The 20724-nt window shown below is 43.2% G+C and overlaps 2 protein-coding genes across 3 annotated transcripts; both read left to right on the top strand.

Moving 5' to 3' along the window:
• Window positions 1-2019: 2019 nt before the first annotated feature.
• On the top strand, window positions 2020-12930 carry slc7a2 (solute carrier family 7 member 2). Of its 2 annotated transcripts, none has more exons than XM_047585586.1 (12): window positions 2020-2325; window positions 3741-4118; window positions 4204-4359; window positions 5769-5934; window positions 6011-6147; window positions 6223-6445; window positions 7239-7378; window positions 9096-9198; window positions 9623-9834; window positions 9923-10089; window positions 10192-10300; window positions 11062-12930. In XM_047585586.1, exons 2-12 carry the CDS (start codon window positions 3749-3751, stop codon window positions 11232-11234), a joined length of 1956 nt encoding a protein of 651 aa, XP_047441542.1. In that variant the 5' UTR covers window positions 2020-2325; window positions 3741-3748; the 3' UTR covers window positions 11235-12930. The 2 variants fall into 2 exon arrangements, with proteins under 2 accessions (XP_047441542.1, XP_047441543.1); XM_047585587.1 differs by lacking the exon at window positions 7239-7378 and adding an exon at window positions 7656-7792 and having other exon boundaries at window positions 2021-2325.
• A 916-nt stretch (window positions 12931-13846) lies between these two features.
• Window positions 13847-19906, top strand: pdgfrl (platelet-derived growth factor receptor-like). Its single transcript, XM_047584839.1, has 6 exons — window positions 13847-14025; window positions 14717-14990; window positions 15071-15222; window positions 17638-17931; window positions 18462-18598; window positions 19606-19906. Exons 1-6 carry the CDS (start codon window positions 13971-13973, stop codon window positions 19795-19797), a joined length of 1104 nt encoding a protein of 367 aa, XP_047440795.1. The 5' UTR covers window positions 13847-13970; the 3' UTR covers window positions 19798-19906.
• Window positions 19907-20724: the final 818 nt, after the last annotated feature.

Raw genomic sequence — 20724 nt, 5'->3', positions numbered from 1 at the left:
GGCCACGATTGACTTACAGGCCACAAGATAATTCAGCATCGCGGATCATTGATGTTGCCAAACTGTGTTAAAATAAATAATTGATCCCATTCAGCATAAACTGTGTTATTATGAGGTTATTGACCTACATCCAAAACTTTGCAGTGCAGTTTATTAAAGCGTGAAATTTAATTAGAGGTGACCAAGGGAGACGAAAACATTTAATTTTCTTTAAGGGAGTCAGACCCGCTATTCAAACACCTTGAAGTAGTGCACTGTATGAGGCCCGTACGCTGACCCAGATATCGTCAGGAACTCATCTTTAACAGAGAGCGATTGTCTACAGTGGTAATCCTTGTAGATAATGCTTCACCCTGCTACCTAATAAAAAGAGCATTAAGTCCTACTAAGAACAGGCCATGTCTTCAGGCCTAGGTCCCTCACTGTTCTTGAAATTTAATATGTAGAGGCTTTATGATATTACATTAAATTCTGCATCCAAACCACGCAGGCGTCCTAAAGCCATTTCTCACTGGACTTAATCCTTACATGTTTCCAGTGTGTAATACAAAATTAGATGCTGTGTTTGTATATTTTCAGTTAGCTTTTCCTTAAATTAACTAGTTTAATATATTAATAGTTCAGATTTAAGCGTAAGTGTCTGTGGGGTTTTCCATGTTTCTTACCAAACTGATTTGTCTCCCTCTGCATCTTACAGGTCCATAGGCCACTCCTGCGTTAAATCTGGACGTCACTCTGACTGTTGTCCGCCCTATCAGTAATTGTTCACTCTAACATTTCCTGGTGACACCAGTGTTAACTGGAGCGAGCACGCCCTGCATCCGCAAGACAAACACCACTCAATCTGTTGACCATATCCACGTTTTTGAAGCTAGGTCACTCAGCCATTGGAGGGCGAATGCATTCAATTGGCTTCACACAATTAGCGCATGTCAACAATGAAGCCAGCGACTCCTTTCCATCCTTTCCATGGTAACAGTGAAAACCTCATGTGAAGAAACTTAATAACCATTCCCAAAAGCTTTCCTCCCAAAGTGCATCGGGTCCTAACCACACCATAACATTAACGTACTTCTTTTGATGTAACTGTTAATACAAAGCGCCGTATGCTGTTTAGACCCCAGGGCTACGATTGAGTTAGATGAACTGCCAACAGTTGTGTCTCCAGTCAGCCCACCACTAAGGAAAGCATTTGCTTTCCCATCAGCATGCAGGTCAGACCGGCCCCTGCAGCCGAGGTTTGGTGGGCAATTGTCCATGATATTTGGCTGCTTGGCTGGACGGACAAACTCAGAGAGAGCTTGTTGTTGTCATGCCGTCGGGTCTCGGGTCTGTGAGTTGGACAGCAATACTAGGGGCCAGCTGCCACCTTCCCACTGAGGTCTTAAGCTGGTTTGAGCTGGTTTTGGCAGAAATTCCCTCCACTGCAAACCCAACCTCAGTTGTTACTCTCAGGTTGTGTTTGATGGAAAAACTTGACATTTTTTCCCTTCCAAGAGCTGGAGCTTGTAACTAAAGTAGCTGTGAAGATGCCAGGCTTTCTGCTGGTGTGTGGTATTGATTTTATTACTTTTGCGGGTCCAATAGCTCAGGGTACATTGAGCAATACCTGCCGTCCATTAGGAGGACTCAACCCCCCAGTGCTATCCACCCTTCACTGACCAATCAGCACCCATGCTTTTAGCAGCACTCCTCTGGGCTGCGCTGGGTAAACAGAGTGTGCCTCAGTGTTTGTCAGTAAAAGTTGCCTAACCATTTATCAGTAGTCAGTTAAGTATCTGGACAGCTGGGATGTATTTAGCCTGAGTATGCATTAGAAATGACAATTTATACGAAAAAAAGGAGTCCTGCTCCGAGCTTAGGGTGCAGTGTGGCCTCCGCAGTCTTTCACTCCCCCAAACCAGAAGCATGGAGGTAGAATGCCCACCCCCCTCCAGCCCCCCGCAATAATTCCCTTGAGTCCTGTCCTCCCCCTTTGCCTCCCAGCTCTAGGGACGTCATTCCCCTGGCTGTGGCAAGAGCGGAGACTGAATCTAGGGGCAAGGCGAGTTCAGATCCTATGGAGAAACACTGGGGACAGAGGGGAGGAGCAAACTAACTGCTCTGCACAGCTTATGTGCCAGCATATTGAATTAATGCTCAGCGCACTGTTGAGCTCCGAGGCTGCAGCTCATCGGACCACTAGATGTACTCTGACTTTTACCTGTGCAGCTGATCCACCGAGGCACGCTGCAGAAACAAGCTGGGAGAAAAGCAACAAGACTTCCGGTAGCCTTTTTGTGTCTGTGTCTCAACTTGGAACTTGTCAGAGAGCGTCAGTCTAAGGTATGTGCATGTTTCCACTGGAACAGAAAAAGTGTAAGTTTGTTAATGTTCATGTGGTTGCTCATACAGTTATCATAGTTGTGAGCGTTTTTGTGAAACCAAAGTCACAGAGTGTGTGCTGCAAAAGAATCAACAGTTTTAAGATGTGTACCACATGTTGCACATGCTGTAGATGTGAAATATGTGAAATATGCATGACATTTTCAGTCTGAATCTAGAATATGCGTTACTATAATGAGCATTTGGAAGTTTTACTTGTTAAACTGTGATTTTGGTCTCTAGTATCTCCAGATTCAAGCCACTGTATCCACGCAGATGCTGTAATACAGCCCACATTGTAATGTTAATGAGCTGTCACATCTAAAACTCATCTCTCCTGGTCTCAAAATCCACACCGCAACGAAAATCAGTGCAAATTTGGACGGCCGTCAGTGTTACTTTACGGTCAGTATAATCAAAGTTTAGGCTCAAAGAATTCGGCTTGGCTTCAAAGCAAACGACTAACTATTCACTACGGCGCAGACATATTTCACGCTCATTTATCATATTGTATTCATGCATATATTTTCGGCAGCATCCCCAGCAATCCAGTAAAATGAAAAGAGACTCTTGCACAGACAATGACTACAAAGAAGATTTTTCACTTTTTCTTTCTATGTCCATTACATGTAATTAGTGCAGTGAGCAACTGGAATGTCCTTATTGTATCACATTCAAGGTCTCCTTATGAATGCAGCTCTTTGAGTGCTCAGATCTGCCCCCTAAGCCCAAACAATACATTTTAATGGGACCCTTACCGTATGGACTTTAACATGTTGGCAGCATTCCTAATATGCACGTCACAGTTTGTTGGATTTAGCTATCCTTTCAAAAGTTCTAACCCCACCTTTGTTGCATCTAGCATGTTATGCAACTGACTTTTCAGTATTTTTCAAGAGAACAAACTAATAAAGATCACAAACAGAGCTAAACCACGGGTTCACAATTCTAGCACATTCCGCTGAAAGTTAAAGAGTGCAAATATCGATGCCAAGATGTAAAGGGGAATCTATCGATGTTATCTTCAGATCTGATTATGTTTGCACTGTGACTTCTTTGGTAAATGCTTTTGCTCTTATATAGCGCTTTTCTACCTACTCAAAGGTACTCAAAGCACTTTTACAGTCAGAGACACATCCACCCATTCGCTCACACAAGCACACACATGGGTTGCACACGCAACTGGGGGTTCAGTGTCTTGCTCAAGGACACTTTGGCATATGGCACACACGGGTGATCGAACCGCTAACCCTTCAGTTCATGGACAACCCACTCTACCTACTGAGCCATGTCATGTCTTCTACCCTACGTGCATTCGGATGAATGAGGCAATGACAGATCTGATGTTTTCTATATGTTGTTCTCTGTGTCAACAGGTGTCAACATGCTGGAACAGGTTCTGTCATTCGGCCGCTCCTTGGTGCGAAGGAAAGTGGTTGACATGAACAGCCTGGAGGACTCCAAGCTCTGCCGCTGCCTGGGAACCGTCGACCTCATTGCCCTGGGGGTGGGCAGCACTCTGGGCGCCGGCGTCTACGTCCTGGCTGGAGAGGTGGCCAAGGGAGACTCTGGCCCTAGCATCGTCATCTCCTTCCTAATCGCTGCCCTCGCCTCCGTCATGGCCGGCCTGTGCTACGCCGAGTTTGGCGCCCGCGTCCCAAAGACCGGCTCTGCCTACCTTTACAGTTACGTGACAGTAGGGGAGATCTGGGCCTTCATCACCGGCTGGAACCTAATCCTCTCTTACGTTATTGGTGAGTTACAGACGGCCGTTGTAATGACGTTTCATTTCAAGAAGGTCCTGGCTCTCCATGGTGTCTACTCTTTGCTTTCTCGCAGGGACCTCCTCAGTCGCCAGAGCGTGGAGTGGCACGTTCGACGAAATGATAGGAGGACACATAGAGAGATTCTGTAAAACCTACTTCAGCATGAACGCTCCTGGTCTGGCTCAGTACCCTGACTTCTTCGCTGTCTGCCTGATTCTGCTACTTTCTGGTAAGGCAGCAAACAAACAGAAAAGAAAAAAGAAAAAAATTCAAACCAATATGTTTACAGAGAGGCTGCGGTGAATGATGGGATATTTGAACCCATGAAAGCCAAAGCTGGCATAATCTAATAACAAGATGGCAGGACATCGTGTGATAAGTGGTTAAGGGAGTAAGGAGCATGTACTCTGGTGGGTTGTGTGGGTCAAATGGGAGTCCGCCTACGTACAAACTCTTCCTTTTTTAAAATGTCCTCATTATCCTGCTGCTCTAAGGGAGCACTCTGCTTCTCTTTCCTAGAGTCACACTGATTTTCTGTAAATACACCAGCTTCTTGGCAACAAGTGCCATCAGCCCTGATAGAAAGCAACATTTGCTCAAGTATTACAATTTTATGCTACTTCATGCTTCAACTCCATTACCTTTTAGAGTGAAACCTTGCCCTTTCTGCTCCGCTACATTTATTCGACAGCTTTATTACTCTTTAGATTAGGATTGCATACAATGGATAATATAACAAGCTTTCAAAAAGCCACACATGGTTAAGGATTATACTGCTAAGCCTTGGCTGAAATCTGGGTCCTATTTCGAGATATCTACAAGTCGTTAAAACGCCACCATGCAGCGATTGTAACTCTGGAACGAAATGTGGTTTAGTTTCAACCAATGTTCGAATGATTCAATATCTCACCAAAATAAATCAAGACAAGAAGACAGATTAGTTTGTATTATTTCTCTGTATCTATATAGCTCCACCTGCAGCAGCTACAACAGTAACACACTGATGCTTGAGTTTTAATGATCTAATGATGTTACATAATATGTCACTTAAATGTTCCAAACAAGCTTTTGCTTTTTTACACTGCTGAATTGTTACTTTTGCTTGGGTAAATGACCTGAATGGTTCCTACATAAATGTAGGGAGTACCCCATATCATTTGCCTGAGGTCAAATTCATGACAGTGCAGCGATTCAAGCTGGACATGTTTTTGTTTCATTCCACTTTTACGAGCTCTCGGGCTAAAACTAAAATTCTTATCATGGGTTACGCATGTCGGCCTGCCAATGCAATGATTCCATTAGATCAGTGCAACCCAGAGACAATACACCAGTGTTTTGGTTGTTTTTGTGAGGATGTCAGATGGAGAACGTTTGTGACGTAAGCCTGTCAAAGCCAAAATTCGTGTAATATGACTTCCTGCTGTTTTTGCGAGAAGAAGCGTATCCAGTGGCAGCTCTTACGTGCAGCATGGGTCAGTCGTCAAAACATGCAATTGATGTCAGCTGGCCTCAGCTCCTCCAAGTATTAGGTTTTACTGATTAAATGTTCATTGAGGTTGCGCTTCCATTTTGGAGAAACTACAGCAAACATCACGTTGCTGCACTGCCCTGACCCGGCCTGTGTTTGTGCTCATCCAGGACTCCTGTCGTTCGGAGTGAAGGAGTCAGCCTGGGTCAATAAAATCTTCACTGCGGTCAACGTGCTCGTGCTCCTGTTCGTCATCGTCTCCGGCTTCGTCAAAGGGGACACGCAAAACTGGCAGATAAGCGAAGAGTCCCTTGTGAATGTCACTGTAGTCAGAAGGTAGGTTGTGTGCCTACGCCAACAGTTAAATCGTAAAGAACGTGCACAGCGTCACAATCTGCTGTTCGTGTTTCAGGAACTTGTCAGCGACGGCCAACGTCAGCAGTGATTACGGAGCCGGAGGATTCATGCCTTATGGTTTCAGCGGGACCTTAGCCGGTGCTGCCACCTGCTTCTACGCTTTCGTTGGTTTCGACTGCATCGCAACAACAGGTGAGTCATTCGATTCAGTGTAGCTTATTTGCATCAGAGCCCAGCGTGACGACGGACTCTATATATTTGCGCCAGGCGAGGAGGTGAGGAACCCTCAGAGGGCCATTCCCATTGGGATCGTGGTTTCGCTGACTGTGTGCTTCCTGGCGTACTTTGGTGTGTCGGCCGCCCTCACCCTGATGATGCCCTACTACCTGCTGGATGAAAAGAGCCCTCTGCCCATGGCCTTTGAATACGTGGGCTGGAGTCCTGCCAAATATGTAGTCGCTGTGGGTTCACTGTGTGCCCTCTCCACCAGGTAAACAACGCAGGATTTGTTTTGTAAAATAATAATAAAAAAAAACAATCCCAGGAGAATAACACATATCAGTATACAGTTTGTAAAATTACCATATGCATGCCTTTATTTCCCAGTTTAATTTGTTATTCGTGTTGATGCTACAAATCGGTGATAGCAGTGGATGAGATATCTCATATCTCTGTCTGTGTCTTGATTGATTGATTCCTGTTGCTTAAGAGGGGTGCGTTGGACACGTAATTCTCTCTGTTTTGAGACACCAGCATGTTCTTGTGATATAAAGTTTAAGATTAAAGGATCCAACTGCGTTATAGGAGACAGCGCATTAAGTTTGGCAGTGTCTCAAAACAATATATAGCTCTGAATTAATTCTGTCTTTCTTCCCTGAAGGTTTTTTATATAACCTCCCCGACAGTTTTCTTTAAACAACCTAATCCCAGGGTTTACATCAGTGTTAATACTGTCATATTGGACTCAAATCAACTACATTTTTTGCAAGTCAGCACCTGTAAAGTAACTGTTCGAACGACACTCCCTTTGGCAATTTTGATCACTATTATGCAAGACATGACAGCTGTGGAGAGGAGTTGATATTAAAAACCTAAAGGAGATTCCTTTCCATACGTCTGTGTTATAGTAAAAGAATATTACCTCAGGAAAGAAAGACACCCACTTGACTGTAACCTGACTCTGAAGCTTTGATGATGTGTCTGTAACTGTGTGTGCTTGTGTCTCTGGGTTTGGGGCTCTTGACTAACGTGTTGCTCTTGCATGTCTCTGCTGTTTCATGCAGTCTGCTGGGCTCCATTTTCCCTATGCCCCGTGTAATCTATGCTATGGCACAGGATGGGGTGCTTTTCAAAGCCTTAGCCCGAATCAATCCTAAGACGAAGACCCCACTTATTGCCACTATGACCTCCGGTGTAGTTGCAGGTGAGAACCGGAGAGCATCCATGTGAGAGCTAATTCTTCTCCACCAATCAACTGTGAAAGGCACAGTCGGGTTGACGTAGATTATTCTGAAATTGGCCAATCATGCTTGGATGACTGAGAACCTTCCTCGACATCACGCTTTCTGCTTTCAATTATTTAGTTTTTTCGGGAGCTTTGTTCCTCCGTATTCACCTTGTTGCTCTTTCACAGTTGTGCAGGTGTCATGTTTTCTTTCCCAGAATGCCCTCAACTTAACCATGAACCCTCTTCTCCCTAGCCTGTTGGGCTCCATGTTCCCTCTGCCGCGCATTCTCTTTGCCATGGCACGAGATGGTATTCTGTTCAAATTTATGTCCAAAGTGAGTAAGCGCCAGTCTCCTGTGGCTGCCACCATGGCAGCGGGTACCACTGCGGGTAAGCTCCCGGACAAGGAATCGCCTGTCATCGGGTTTTATCGTGGACTTGTTTGGGGGTTTTAATCTTTGTGCACATGATCAGGTGGTGGTGGTGGTGGTGGTGGTGGTGACTGCATGATCAACTTGGTGTTTTCAAAAGCATGTGACATCATTACAGGGTATTTTTTTTTTGGTTTGTCTGTGTTCACCACACACGTCCACAAGTCCAACATACCCACCCTATAACAATTCATTTAAAATTTTGATCTTGAAAATTGCTCCCATTGGCACCAGCTGCACATTTTCTCCGTGTCGGAGATGGATTTAGAAAATCAGGTGAGGGGCCATTCAGAGGAGGTCAAGGTGGACGGGTGGGTCGAACACTCAAACCAAAACCTCAATGTTGACTTATTCGATCCCATGTGCACTTTGTGTTTAGTAGCGATTAGCACACACTTCATGCTAAACTGTTGTAAAAGTCAGCGCAAAGCACAGCCGTGTCAGTGCACAACGTCACCAAGCAGATACAGTTTCAGACTCTTGCTTCTGGAAATGTTAAGAATAAGGAAAAACAAGCCACAGTTTTAAAGCTGAGTCACAGTTTTCTCCAGCAACTGCTCCAGCTTTTAGCGACGCCTGTACGCTCCGATTAATGCACTGACAGCTGAACTGAGCTTTGTGGGCTTTTGTGGTGCTCGTGCAGTTTAAATAATGTCTACGTGAAAAGCTTTCCTGCTCGGTATGCGCCTGGTGTTCACTATGCAAGGGTTAAGACTTGCAGGGTCAATGACCTGGTGAAGAGGCTGGCAGATGTGAACCCTGGGAGGCACCCAGCACTCTATCACCACCTCCTATGCGGCGCACCGAACACCTGACAGCACTGGGCAGGGGAGCTTTCTTTGTTGTTTTTGTTCTAAAACAATTTTGAAAAGGAGCGGCCGACATACCGCCGGTCTGCTTTTGAACCGCTCCGCTGAGATCCGCTCCATACCGAAGTCCAATGCTGAGTTACAAGGGAGTTGTAACTCTAATTCAAGTGACTCTCGGTGTGGAGACGGTTACAGTCAAAGACAGTTAAAGTTGTGTGCATATGATTTAATTTGTTGACGTTCATGTGTCCGTGCGCTTTTGTTGGATGAAGCATCTGAAGGAAACAAGGTTTCTGTTCTTGAATGGATCATCTTAAATGTTTGTCTACGTATGTGGGCGAATAACGTGCATTGTAATTGCTGCAGTAATCATCAATGTTGCTGTTTTGCATGTAAGATAAGGCTGTTCCTTTAGAGGTAAAATTGCTAATTGTATGTTTTTTATCCCTATAGCCATCATGGCTTTCCTGTTTGACCTGAAAGCCCTGGTGGACATGATGTCCATCGGAACTCTGCTGGCCTACTCGCTGGTTGCTGTGTGTGTACTCATTCTCAGGTGGGTGCAGTTATAAATAACATTAAACAAAAAATAGAACGTGTGAAGCGCCACCAAAAGCCTCCCCAATAGTGTTTCCAAACGCTATTGCATCACAGTGGAGACGTAGGAGCGGTGAATGTTCCCATTGTGTGAATCTTAAGTGGCCGCTTGAGTAAATGTAGGTGTTTACTTAGATTTCTAAACCTGCTGCACGCTGCGGCTGCTAGCCTCAGTACACACTGACATAGTGTTCTTTCCCTAGTTTGAACTGGATTCAGGGCTTGTTTTGTAAGATGCAACCACAATACGTTGAAATGGGCTATTTCACAACTGAAGCAGATTGGCAGGGGAGCACAACGCTACTAAATCATATTTTTATTAGTCTATAAAAAGAAACAAAAACAGAATTTACCACGGAGAATGTGATGACTCAATCCTACAGGTACCAGCCAGATATCACTCTGGCGCGGCAGGCAGGTAAAGGTGAGAGGGACTACCTGTCATCCGAACACGGTGAGTCGGACTTGACAGAGTCAGAGTCCCACCTCAACATGTTGAAAAGTGGCGGCTCCAGCCTCCAGACCGTCCTGCATCCTCCCGTCTCACCTACTGAGCAATCGTCCAGTGTCGTCAACATGTCAATCTGCGTGCTGGGTAGGCAGGCCGCCTGTGAACGTTATTCTTTAAAGTTTAATCATCCCTTCACTTGAAACAACTACAAGTGTATGCTCTCACAACACAGTGCTTGTAGTGTGCGTGGTCAGCTACCTCACCACGTACCACATTGGCTGCATCCTTGACGTGCAAGTGTGGATCCTGGCGCTGCTGTCCGCGTGTCTCCTCGTCTTCTCCGGCTGCGTCTTCATGGTCTGCAGGCAGCCTCAGACCAGCAAGAAGGTCTCCTTCATGGTACGCGGCATCTCTGGTTTCAACAACAGGCGCTCGCGTCACGCAACGGTGTTTGTCGATCACATTAACGTTCACACTTTGTGTTTCTCTCGTGTGTCACAGGTGCCCCTTCTGCCTTTCCTGCCTATTCTGAGTATATTCGTCAATATTTACCTCATGGTTCAGCTGAGTGGAGACACCTGGATACGTTTCTCTGTGTGGATGGCAGTAGGTGAGTGCCTTTCGACTCCCAAAACCTAAATGCGAAAAAAAGCTGCTACACATTTTAAATCACGTGTGACAAAATAAGGTACATATGAAGCTGAACCACAACAGGACTAGCTTAGCTTAGATTAAAGATGGGACACAGGAGGAGACAGCAGGGTGTGGTGACGTCAAGCTGTCGTCAGACTATGAAGAAATTCATAGATTAACTCTAGTACGACTGCATTATATTCCTATTCTATTCTATTCTTTCTATTTCAACTACTCTTTATTTCTAAAACTGTTTCCTCATCTACATTGATTAGTTGTCACTTTATAGAAAATTAGGACTTAAAAATCACAATATAACAAATGATATAAAAATATAATGAATTCTTATTCAGTAAATTAAGCCTCTTGTAAGTATTTATTGATACTAATGATCAGATTTGCATTTGCATTTTACAACATTTAAATACTGCTTGCATGTAGATGCATGAGTAGGTCCAATAATGTCATCTAAAAGTAGAGCCCATTTTGTATTGGAAAAAATACTTTTCCCTTTTACATAAACATTTTTCATGGTATTTTTACATACAAAAAAAGTCGTTACTTTTATGTTACTAAAAGATCCACTTTCACCTCTGCCTATATGCTAAGCTAAGCTAACTTTCTGCACGCAGGTGTAAGTTAAACATTTAATTCAACGCGCAGGTGGAACCATATAATATGCAAAAGAATAAAGGCAGCAAGCCATATCGCTACTCACGTAAAGCTTCCTCTCCTCAGGCTTTCTGATCTACTTTGGCTACGGCATGTGGCACAGCGTGGAGCGCCAGCGCCAACTCCAGGGCGCTCAGGGCTCAGGCAGCAGCGCCCAGGAAGACGGGAAGGACGGCGTAGGCGCAGAAGGAAAGGACCAGGAGCGTTTCATCTGCCCAGAGAAGACCAGCCAGTTTTAAAGTTTCATCCACAGACTCTGTGAGGCGACAGATGCATAAAAGCACACAGCAGCTATGCCTTGATGCACCTGTACACACAGCTTCACCATGTGTGCTTTGCTCACGTGCGCATTCAGTCTGCGCAGGCAGCGCCGGTATACTGTATGAGCGGCCACGTGATGAGGGCCCGCTCTATATCTGCGATGGGACCACGTCCTGTCGGCCACATTGTGCTTTACGGACAGCGTGGGGTTGAACGGACAGGTAACACACTGGAGGGTGATGTTCATTTCCTTTAACACTGAAGCAGTCAAAGCACGGCTGCAGCTTTTCTGTTTTCTTCATGGACTTGGGTTTGTACTGCATGGCACACATTTCTTCTGTTAATTTTTACATTTTAAGCAGGTTTGCACAGGCGTTTTTTTTTTAATGTGTGTTTCTTATAAGGGTGCTGGAAAAGGACCAAGGTTAAAGATGCATTGTTTATCAACTAATCTAGATATATACTGTATATTTTACATCATTTTTGAGCATTATTTCATATGCATACGTGTGAAACTCACATCTGTATACAAAATCATGAAGATATTTAGACCAACGTGCATGTCATGTAGTTTTGTATTCACTTTGACTCAGCCTAAAGTTAAACGAAGGCCACTGGAAATGTTTTTGCCTTGTGTCGTGTAACAAATCATGTAAATCTTTACTGTAGTTAGTGAAATCTTTGTGGTTTGTGCATCTTGTTTTGACTTTGACTCGTAGACTGTAAATAAAGATGGACACTGAACTGCACCACAAAAGTGAAGCCAAAGTCGGTAGAGCTCCCCCTGGTGTCTGGCTGCAGTTTAGGTCATAAGCTCCACCTCCTACATGTTAGTGGATGGGCTAAATTAAAACACTAAAATACATGTCAATTTTTTATTTTTTTTCTAGGGATGATTTCTGTCAATTTAGGTAGTTAATATAATGTCAATGCATGTTCAAGCGTTAATTTTTCTGCCAAGTTCAGTTTTAGTTAGTTATTTGACGCTAGCAACAGGGAGTAGTCCAACATTTCCTTGTAACTGGTGGAGATGGAGAACAGGATTAATTAAATATCTGGGGGAAGTGTGGGTGAGTAATCGATAACGAGGCTCCTCATGGCTCCACCCTTGCAAATACTTGGGAAAATAGCCTCAGTCTGGCCAAAGCAAGGGAGTCCATATTTATATACAGTCTATGCTCCGACCTGTTACATTCTGTACAGAAAGATTGTGATTTGATACAGGACTCAGAAACTATGTGGTTTCGTTTTTCTCTCTGTCATATTTTCCTGTTTGTTAAATATTCTGTGCTAATTGGAAACAGTTGCAGACATGTTAATATATCATTGAGGTGGGAAGAGATTCTATCAATGTTTCCATTGTCTCCCATGTGCTGGTGTTTCGCTCAATGAGCTCGGGGCTATAACAGAAAACTTGCTTGGTGGCTGATCTGCGCTACCAGTGTTTAATACCATCTGCTGTGGAGGGATGTGTTCAGCGGTCGAAATAAGTGTGGAACAAATACAGGAGCGTTTCTCAGCAGGAGTCTATTCTACTACACTGAACCTCGACACTGACAAGCGTCGAGTCTCCCATCGTGGTTACAGGATATGTAGTGTAGAAATAGAAATAGAAACATAGTGCCACTCGCTGCCTTTCACAAACACAACAAAATAAAATGTGTTTTCCAGTAATGGAGAGTTGTTGATGTTGTTTGATCTGTTGTTACTTCCTCAGATTTTAATTCTTTGATTGTGTTGGTTAATTAGAAGGACATTTAAAAAAAAAACACAAAAAACAAAAATAGGTTTAGTGGAACTCCCTTGTGATACATAATTTATTTAAAATGTTTCTCTCTGGACTACTTCAGTCCAGAGAGAATGCAGTTTCAAAGAAACTGCATTTGTAGTAAATTATTTATTGGCACTGGCGCTGTTCTGGGGCCTTCCTGTCCGTCCATGCAGCAGCAGCAAAGACATTAAAACAGAGCAGCCACAAATGACACAGAATTGACACTGATAGACAGACACAGCAGAAAAAGAGGAGCGGTTTATGAAAGAATAGCAAGACAATGTAAGCCGATCTGACAAGTACTATTGCAGATGACGAAATAAAACAAAATTGAAAATTCAAAGGATTGAAATTCAAGGATTCAAGGATTTTTATTTTTCTTTCACAACGTACTAAAGCATGAGATGGAACGAAATTATGCACCCAGGTCCCGGATTATTCCCCAAAAGTAACAGTATATAGTATACAGGTACTAAATAAAAATAGTATAGACAAAAATAAACAAATAAAAATGGCAACATAGCAGCATGAATTTGTGCAAGTTTGTGCAAAAAAGCATGAGTTTGTGCAATTTACCAGCAGACAGAGGGAAAAGATATTCTGCTCTTGGTAAAGAGACACAATTACTCAGGCTGAAAACTGTTTCAGTATGCACGTAGTCAACTGTTTCAAGATGGATTTGAGGGAGAGAGAAAAAAACATTCCTTTAAAAGAAGAGTAGTTTACTCTCAGGTCCAGCAGAGGGCTCCAGATCACACCTATCTGCTCTTTATATCTGAGGAGAGGGAGTAAACAGAGGAACTCTTGAGTTTTTTCCCTCCTCCTTTCAGTCTGTGAGGAGGATGAAGCTGGGAATCTAAACAGGGCGTCTGGAGCCTGCAGAGTTCCCTCTGAGCCATTCACCAGATCGTCCCCATCAGCACCGTCTTTCGTCCCTCTGACCATGAAGCTCTGGGTTGTTCTTAGCCTGGCACTGCTCTGGACAGAGCTCCAGGATGGTGAGTAAAGTCTACATCTGTCTATTTGTGAGTGACGCAGAAGTAGTGTGAGTATCGTCCCGACGATGTGACCTGCAAGAGGGAGGATTAGGTAACGCGAGGCTGTTTAAATACTGGCTGTGGGCACCACTCACTGAGATGGGCGTACTGTGGGAGGTGCATTTACATTTTAGTATGTCTCATCCACAAACATTCAGTATATCAGAACACTGTGTCACTTTATCGTCTCTCCGAGAGCCAGTGGTCCGCTGTATTTTAAGTGTACGCGTGCAAAGGCGTGCAAAAGATGTGTAAGATTTTCCGAAGGGCTTCTGCAGACCAACTCAAACCAGCTGGGTCTGAGGCATGCAACAGGCGTTTCTAATTATCTGCCCTTTACTGCTGACCTTTCCTCGTCATTAATCCTGCACTGAAGAATAAAACAACACATTATGAAAGTCTACACTCCACGCTGATAAACTCTACTGTGGCTTTGCTGGATTGTGCGGTTCCTGGCTTGGACATTATGTGCCAGTAACAAGGATTTCGCACTTCCTGTTCAAATGTTATCACAGCTGGGAGAAAGAGAAGCAAACCCTGTGCTGTGTCTGTCAGGAGTGGACCAGGTTCAGGGCAGAAACAGAAGTTGGGACTTTGTTATCGTTGTTACTCGCGTCTCTCCTTTCCCTCCTCTGTATCTACGTGCATGCAGGTGTCTGCCAGCAGCTCAAGAGGAGAAAAGACGTAGGTGAGAACCGCATCCGGCCGGGTGGGAAGCGGGTGAAGATGCGCAACCCTAAAGTAAAGGACGTAGGAGTCAAAGGCCAGTCCCTGCTGACCCAGGTGCTGGACAAAGGCCGCTTCCTGCGCCTGGGCCCGACCACGACCCAGAACCCGGGGAGGAGCATGGAGCTGCGCTGCAAAGGCACCAACATCGGATGGTCCTACCCGACCTACCTGGACACCTACAACGACTCCCGCCTCAGGTGATGCAAGGAGGGCACGTCAGCTGTTCCCACGCCCGCAGACGTCGTCGTGAATCTCACACTTTGTGTCTCGCCCGCAGCATCAAGCAAAGTGACAAGTACAGCCAGCTGATCCTGACGTCGCCCTCTGCTGCTGACACTGGGTCCTACAGCTGCTGGGTGATCGTGTGCGATGGGACCGAGTGTGAGAGGGACCACGATCGCACTTACTCCTCATACATCTATTTCACAGGTGATTTGTACAAAAAGCACATTTTGGCAGATGATACAAGTGAATAATGAATAAAGTATAAGTTAATAAACAATTTAAGATAGGAGATCAGAAATATCCACTTAAGTTTTGGGTTGTGCTCTGATCATTTTACGTTAACAATAAATCTAAAGTATGACTAAGTATACTGCAACCATGCAATTAGTTTACTGTCTTTCAGCCCTTTGTTTTAGTTTAGCTTCGCTATTTTGATTGAACAACACTGCATACACTAACTACTTATAGGGGGCGAGCTGACAAACATAGCATGAGCCAAAACGGACCAAAACAAAGCTAAAAGGAGGATGCACATTAAACATGTGGCCAGACACATGGCTTTAAAGTGATCTGTGAACAGTGGAAAACCAGCAGCATGTATTCTGACTTGTCACTGCAGGAACATAACTAAAAAGTTCATTAATGAGTCATGTGAGCATGCTCAATACCAGGACGCTGGAAGCTGCTGACCTAAATGGAAAACATTCCCTTTTACGGTTCTGTTGCCGTCAATGGCCTGAGTAGGTGATGACTCCTTCCTCAGCAAGTGTTGAATTAAATATGGAATCAAAATGTTTTTCCGTAGCATATACTGTGGTACCCCTTTCCACGATGATTCACAGAGTAATTTCTCCAGAACATAACACCTCAGATACTATTAATGGTCAAGACTTTTAGTTTCAACCAAGTCACCAGTGAAAACGTAAACAGACAGAGATGTATTATAATATTTGATATGATTATATTTTAGAATTTCTTGCTATTTAATACCGTTGTGTTTTTGTTAGCTTTGAATGAATCCTTCATAGCTACATCACCATTTGTTCTTACAACAGCTCACAAACCAAACACTGGATCCAGGGACATTTCTAGAATCTACTGGGCCCCTAATGACAAATATAAAAATATTTGCATATCTTCTAGACTTAGTAACAGACAACAGAGCTGGAGACACTGGTCTGCTGGATAAGTTGACTCAGAACTACTGAAAAAAATGTGATGCTAATAGACGTTATTTTATATAACAACGTAGTTAAGGCTAGATTAGCAGCATTCAGTTAAAATATTATTATTATTATTAATATTATTAACTGTTCATCATCAGCTTCATTTGCTTTCTCCTCTTTCACCTTTTCCTTTTTCTTTCTTTCTTTCTTTCTTTCTTTCTTTCTTTCTTTCTTTCTTTCTTTCTTTACGCCAAGAGGAATCATTCTGAATTGTGCACTATTAACTTGCTTGCCAGTACCACTATACACGACATGTGATGGTACTGAATGTGCTGAGTTGTCAGGCAAAAAATTACCTTTGGTGTGTTTTCTTCAGACTGGCAAAGAGAAAATATACAGTAATGACTTCTGCTGCCTCTCTCATCCTGGTAAAAAACAAAACAAAAAAAAAATAAATAAACACCTGTCCCTTGCTTGAGAAAGGGAGAAACTTGCTTGAGAAACAAATAAAAGAAATAATTCATATTTAAACAAGATTACGGAAGAATAACAACCTTTTAGGAAGGTTTCCTGTTAAAATACTGTTAAAGTCGTCATCGCTTTTAAAGATTAAAGTTTGTTAGTCCTCTATTGACCTGGTTGTCCTAAGAAGTTGCCTCCCTACCTGTTGACAACCCGCGCCTCTGGTTGGATCTAGAGAGGGCATTTTGCATTTTTAGCAGTTTATTTGTCAACAAGCTGGGAAAGGGAGGGACATTCATTCATTCCAATCTGCAACTCACCACTAGATGCCACTAAATCCTTGACGCTAGATCTTATTGATATGAGACCATGGTTTAAACCAGGGGTCTTCAGTGTTTTTTTTCAGGCCGAGGACCCCCAAACTGATGAGAGATTAAGTATATATCTACTATATGTGTTATGTATTAAACTCGGCCTGGTGCTATTTAGAAATATACATCATCATTATCATTTTGCATTCAATATTGAGCTATTCAAATAATACACAGGTTCAAATTTTTTTATTATTATTATTTCAGACATGTGCAACAGTAGGGTGGCCAACTGCTGTAAACATATCTGACATAAACAAAGCAGCGTGCGTCTGCGATTCCACCTGGGGGCTGGATAGGCTCTGGGACAATCGCAGGGAACCTGAACAGAGTCGGTGTGTAATATGCGGCCTCGTGATTGGCTCAGCAGCAATAGGGGTGGGGCCTACCGTGTACAGGAGGCTTAGATTGACAGGTCTCATAATAATGTGTGTTTAAAGAAATTTAAGTTTGTGGGGGAAAATAATAATAATAATAATAATGATCAAAAAACATATTAAAATGTCTAATCAACCAAAGATTTTGCCCCTGTTGAAGACCCATGTTTTAGCTCAAAACTGACTACATTTGCACCTTTAAAAAAAACATCTCGTTAAAAATAACACCTCTCGTCCACCCAGACAAAGACAACCTCTTCGTCCCGTCGGCCATCCACGTCGAGATCGTGTACCTGCGCCCGGACAGCCCCGCGGTGGTGCCCTGCCGCGTGACCAATCCGCAGGCCAAGACGTCTCTGCACAGGGAGGTCCCTCCGGAGGAGATCCCGGCGAACAGGACTCTGATGACCTACGACCCCACCAAGGGCTTCGTTCTGCTGAGTCCCCGTTCAGATCTCCAGGGAGTCTTCTACTGCAAGGCCGTGACCAAGGGCAACCCCCAGATCTCCACCAAGTACCAGCTGCTTTACGTGGAGGGTGAGGGAGACATCCTTCACACGACACCTCGGTGCAGGCAGTGAATCAGCATCATTCTTTGCCTTCAGCTGTCAAACATGACCATTTACTTCATTGGTTTTATAGCCGAAAGCGCCAAGAACCACTAAGAGAGGCGTTTCACTGAGTCATCAATCTAGGGGCTGCTCACTGCGCTTCATCAGCTTCCAGGAAAATGGTTGCATTTCAAAAAATGTCAGAAGCCTCCCTCTCCCACTCCCCACTGCGCGGCCTGGTTTGTGTGGACGCTCGCCAGTTAAAACGGAAACTCAGTCTGGATTTTGGAACCGGGAGGAGAGATGAATATATGAAAGGGAAATTGAGTGTGGTTTCGGTGAATTTAAGCAGCTGTGGCATGTTTGAATGGTAGACGGAGAGAAACGTCTGTTTTAAAAGCATCAGGTTTTATCCACTTTTATGCATAAACTGTTTAAAGTATAGTGACTCCTAACGAAGTGAACGTGAATGCCAAGACTTGACTCCGTGTAATTCTGCCTTTCTCTCGTTGGCAGTTCCCAGTGGACCACCGTTCGTGAGCCTCGAGGCCGTTCCAAACTCTGCAAGTGGGGGGGACAACGTCAACGTGACATGCACCGTGCTGGGAGAACCAGAGGTGGACGTGAGCTTCACCTGGTCTTATCCTGGTCAGGTAATACTGGACCGAAACCCAGTTCACTCCAGTTCAATCATATTACGCCAGCAGAGGAATTCACTGTATTTTATTTTAGGTATTTTAACCTGGGAGCTAAGAAGAAAACTAAACTATTCAGTGCAGAACAATGATTGACAGCTGGAATCTAATGCACACAGATATAAATAAATAGAAATATAATGTTGGCCAGCTGCATAGAGTCTAAAGAGTGCCACTTGTCAATAAACTGATCCTTTATTGATCTATTTAAGTATGTTCAGTGCAGAATTGTACAAAAAAAGTGAGTAAGCCTAATACTAATACCTAATAAGTAAAAATAATGAATAAAACATAATAAAGTTAAAAGTATCAAACAAAGAAAATAAAAAAGTAAAATGTAGCCAATTGATAATAAATGTCTTTTATACATGAAACAACAAATAAAATATACAAATAATGTCTAAATTATCCAGTCTTGAAATTTCTTATATCAATTTATGGGGTATTTTAGTATTTGTGAGGTTTATAAAGATCCAATAGTATAGTATGAGTTTTGCTTCCTTTTTAGTAAATCTTTTATAACTCTATGAGTCAGAATGAGACAGAATAAGGAAATAATTCACTGAATCTATTTAATTTTCTAAGATAATTCAAGGATGTTTTGAAAGAATCATTCAAATGCAAATACGGTTAATTCATTCATTCAGTGTAATTACTGAAAAACGTAAATAAATGTATAGTGACAGTGGCGCACTCTGTAAAAGCTGATTATATACTACATGTCATTTAACCTGCATCTGTACATAAACACTTTTAAGATTCAGTCTATTTGAGCATATTTGTCAATTTAATCTTACATACTATTTTTTTTTCCTTATTCTGAACAACGATGTCACAGAATAACGCTCACATTAAGATCTGAGAAAAGAGAAAGGACATTTTTAACTGGAGGGCGACTTCGCTTTGAATAATAAATCGGTTTACTTCCCTGCTGATCGTGACCAGCGTGTTTGTTCTGAGCGCAGGGCCACCACCGCCCGGTTCACATCCAAACCTCCTGGAGGCTGGTTAACAGAGGCATGGGTCACACCACGCGGGTCACACAGAGCGTCATGACCGTGGAGGACATGGAGACCATCGACTTTGGAAACTATGTGTGCAAAGTGAAGAACCCGCAGGGTGAGACCATCGTGACGACACGCGTCGTCTCCAAATAGCCAGTGGAGGTCTGTGCTATGACATAATGGTGATGTGAGACAGACCAGCATGTGTATATATACATAAATGTTTTTTTTAGACTGACTACAATAAAAGATTTGCCAAGTGCTTTGTTGAAATGTTCATTTTGACCTTTGAGTGGAGTTGGAGGGGTTTCAACAATGTAATAAAATTATTTTGGATGACATTTTTAATCAGATCTGAAAGGAGTGCGGCGCGGCAGTCCCCCCGGGACCTTAAAAAGATGTCAGAAGAAGATTGGATTTGAAGCAGGACAATGAGATTAAACACGAATCACAACTATCTCAAGTCCAAAAGAGTGAGCAGAGCTGTTCACTCCCCCAGAGTCACCAGATCTCAAACCTACCAAACATCTCTTAGAAGATTTGATAACACAAAGAAAAAAAAAAGGAAAAAGAAGCCAAAACTGTCTCATAATTTGCTTCATGTGATGCTCCACAAGAGTCAGGGTTTAATATAGACTGCCAAAGTGTGCAAATATAAGACCCAACACCTACATTTATCAAAAACAAAGCTTCACTGTAACTTTCTAATTGTGAAATTATGATTTAAATTACAAGCGCTTTACATGTTCCCGACACCTGATTTTAACAGTTGGGACTAATCAGATTTTTAAATTTTTTTTTTTTTACGATATTCAAAGTGAATCATGCTAGAAAAAAAAAAAAAAAAGCTGCAGCTGTATCAGACTTGCTCTGATTTTACGGGATGTCTTAAGAGGTGAATCTGGTTTAAAACTGAACCGCGTGCCAGGCTGGTGTCCTAATGTTCTCCGTATGTGGAATGTCATCTGCAGGCCCAGAGCTTACTGCGATCCAATGCAACACTTGCTGCAATTTCCATTTTGCTGACTAGTTTCTGGCGGCTGTGATTTTGAAATATACTTTGGATTAGGACGTGAACGC

Source organism: Mugil cephalus, chromosome 5 (assembly GCF_022458985.1).
Source record: "Mugil cephalus isolate CIBA_MC_2020 chromosome 5, CIBA_Mcephalus_1.1, whole genome shotgun sequence".
Taxonomy (NCBI): Eukaryota; Metazoa; Chordata; class Actinopteri; order Mugiliformes; family Mugilidae; genus Mugil; species Mugil cephalus.
The sequence above is the reverse complement of the archived record's forward strand: the minus strand, read 5'-3'. Positions and strand labels throughout refer to the sequence as shown.

Bases quoted from the DNA above. Each gene is read 5' to 3' on its own strand.
- slc7a2 (XM_047585586.1), top strand. From the start codon at position 3,749: ATGCTGGAACAGGTTCTGTCATTCGGCCGCTCCTTGGTGCGAAGGAAA. The intron at 9,835-9,922 runs GTAGGCAGGCCG...CTCACAACACAG, and splicing joins CATGTCAATCTGCGTGCTGG to TGCTTGTAGTGTGCGTGGTC. The intron at 10,090-10,191 runs GTACGCGGCATC...CGTGTGTCACAG, and splicing joins GCAAGAAGGTCTCCTTCATG to GTGCCCCTTCTGCCTTTCCT.
- pdgfrl (XM_047584839.1), top strand. From the start codon at position 13,971: ATGAAGCTCTGGGTTGTTCTTAGCCTGGCACTGCTCTGGACAGAGCTC. The intron at 17,932-18,461 runs GTGAGGGAGACA...TCTCGTTGGCAG, and splicing joins CCAGCTGCTTTACGTGGAGG to TTCCCAGTGGACCACCGTTC. The intron at 18,599-19,605 runs GTAATACTGGAC...TTCTGAGCGCAG, and splicing joins CCTGGTCTTATCCTGGTCAG to GGCCACCACCGCCCGGTTCA.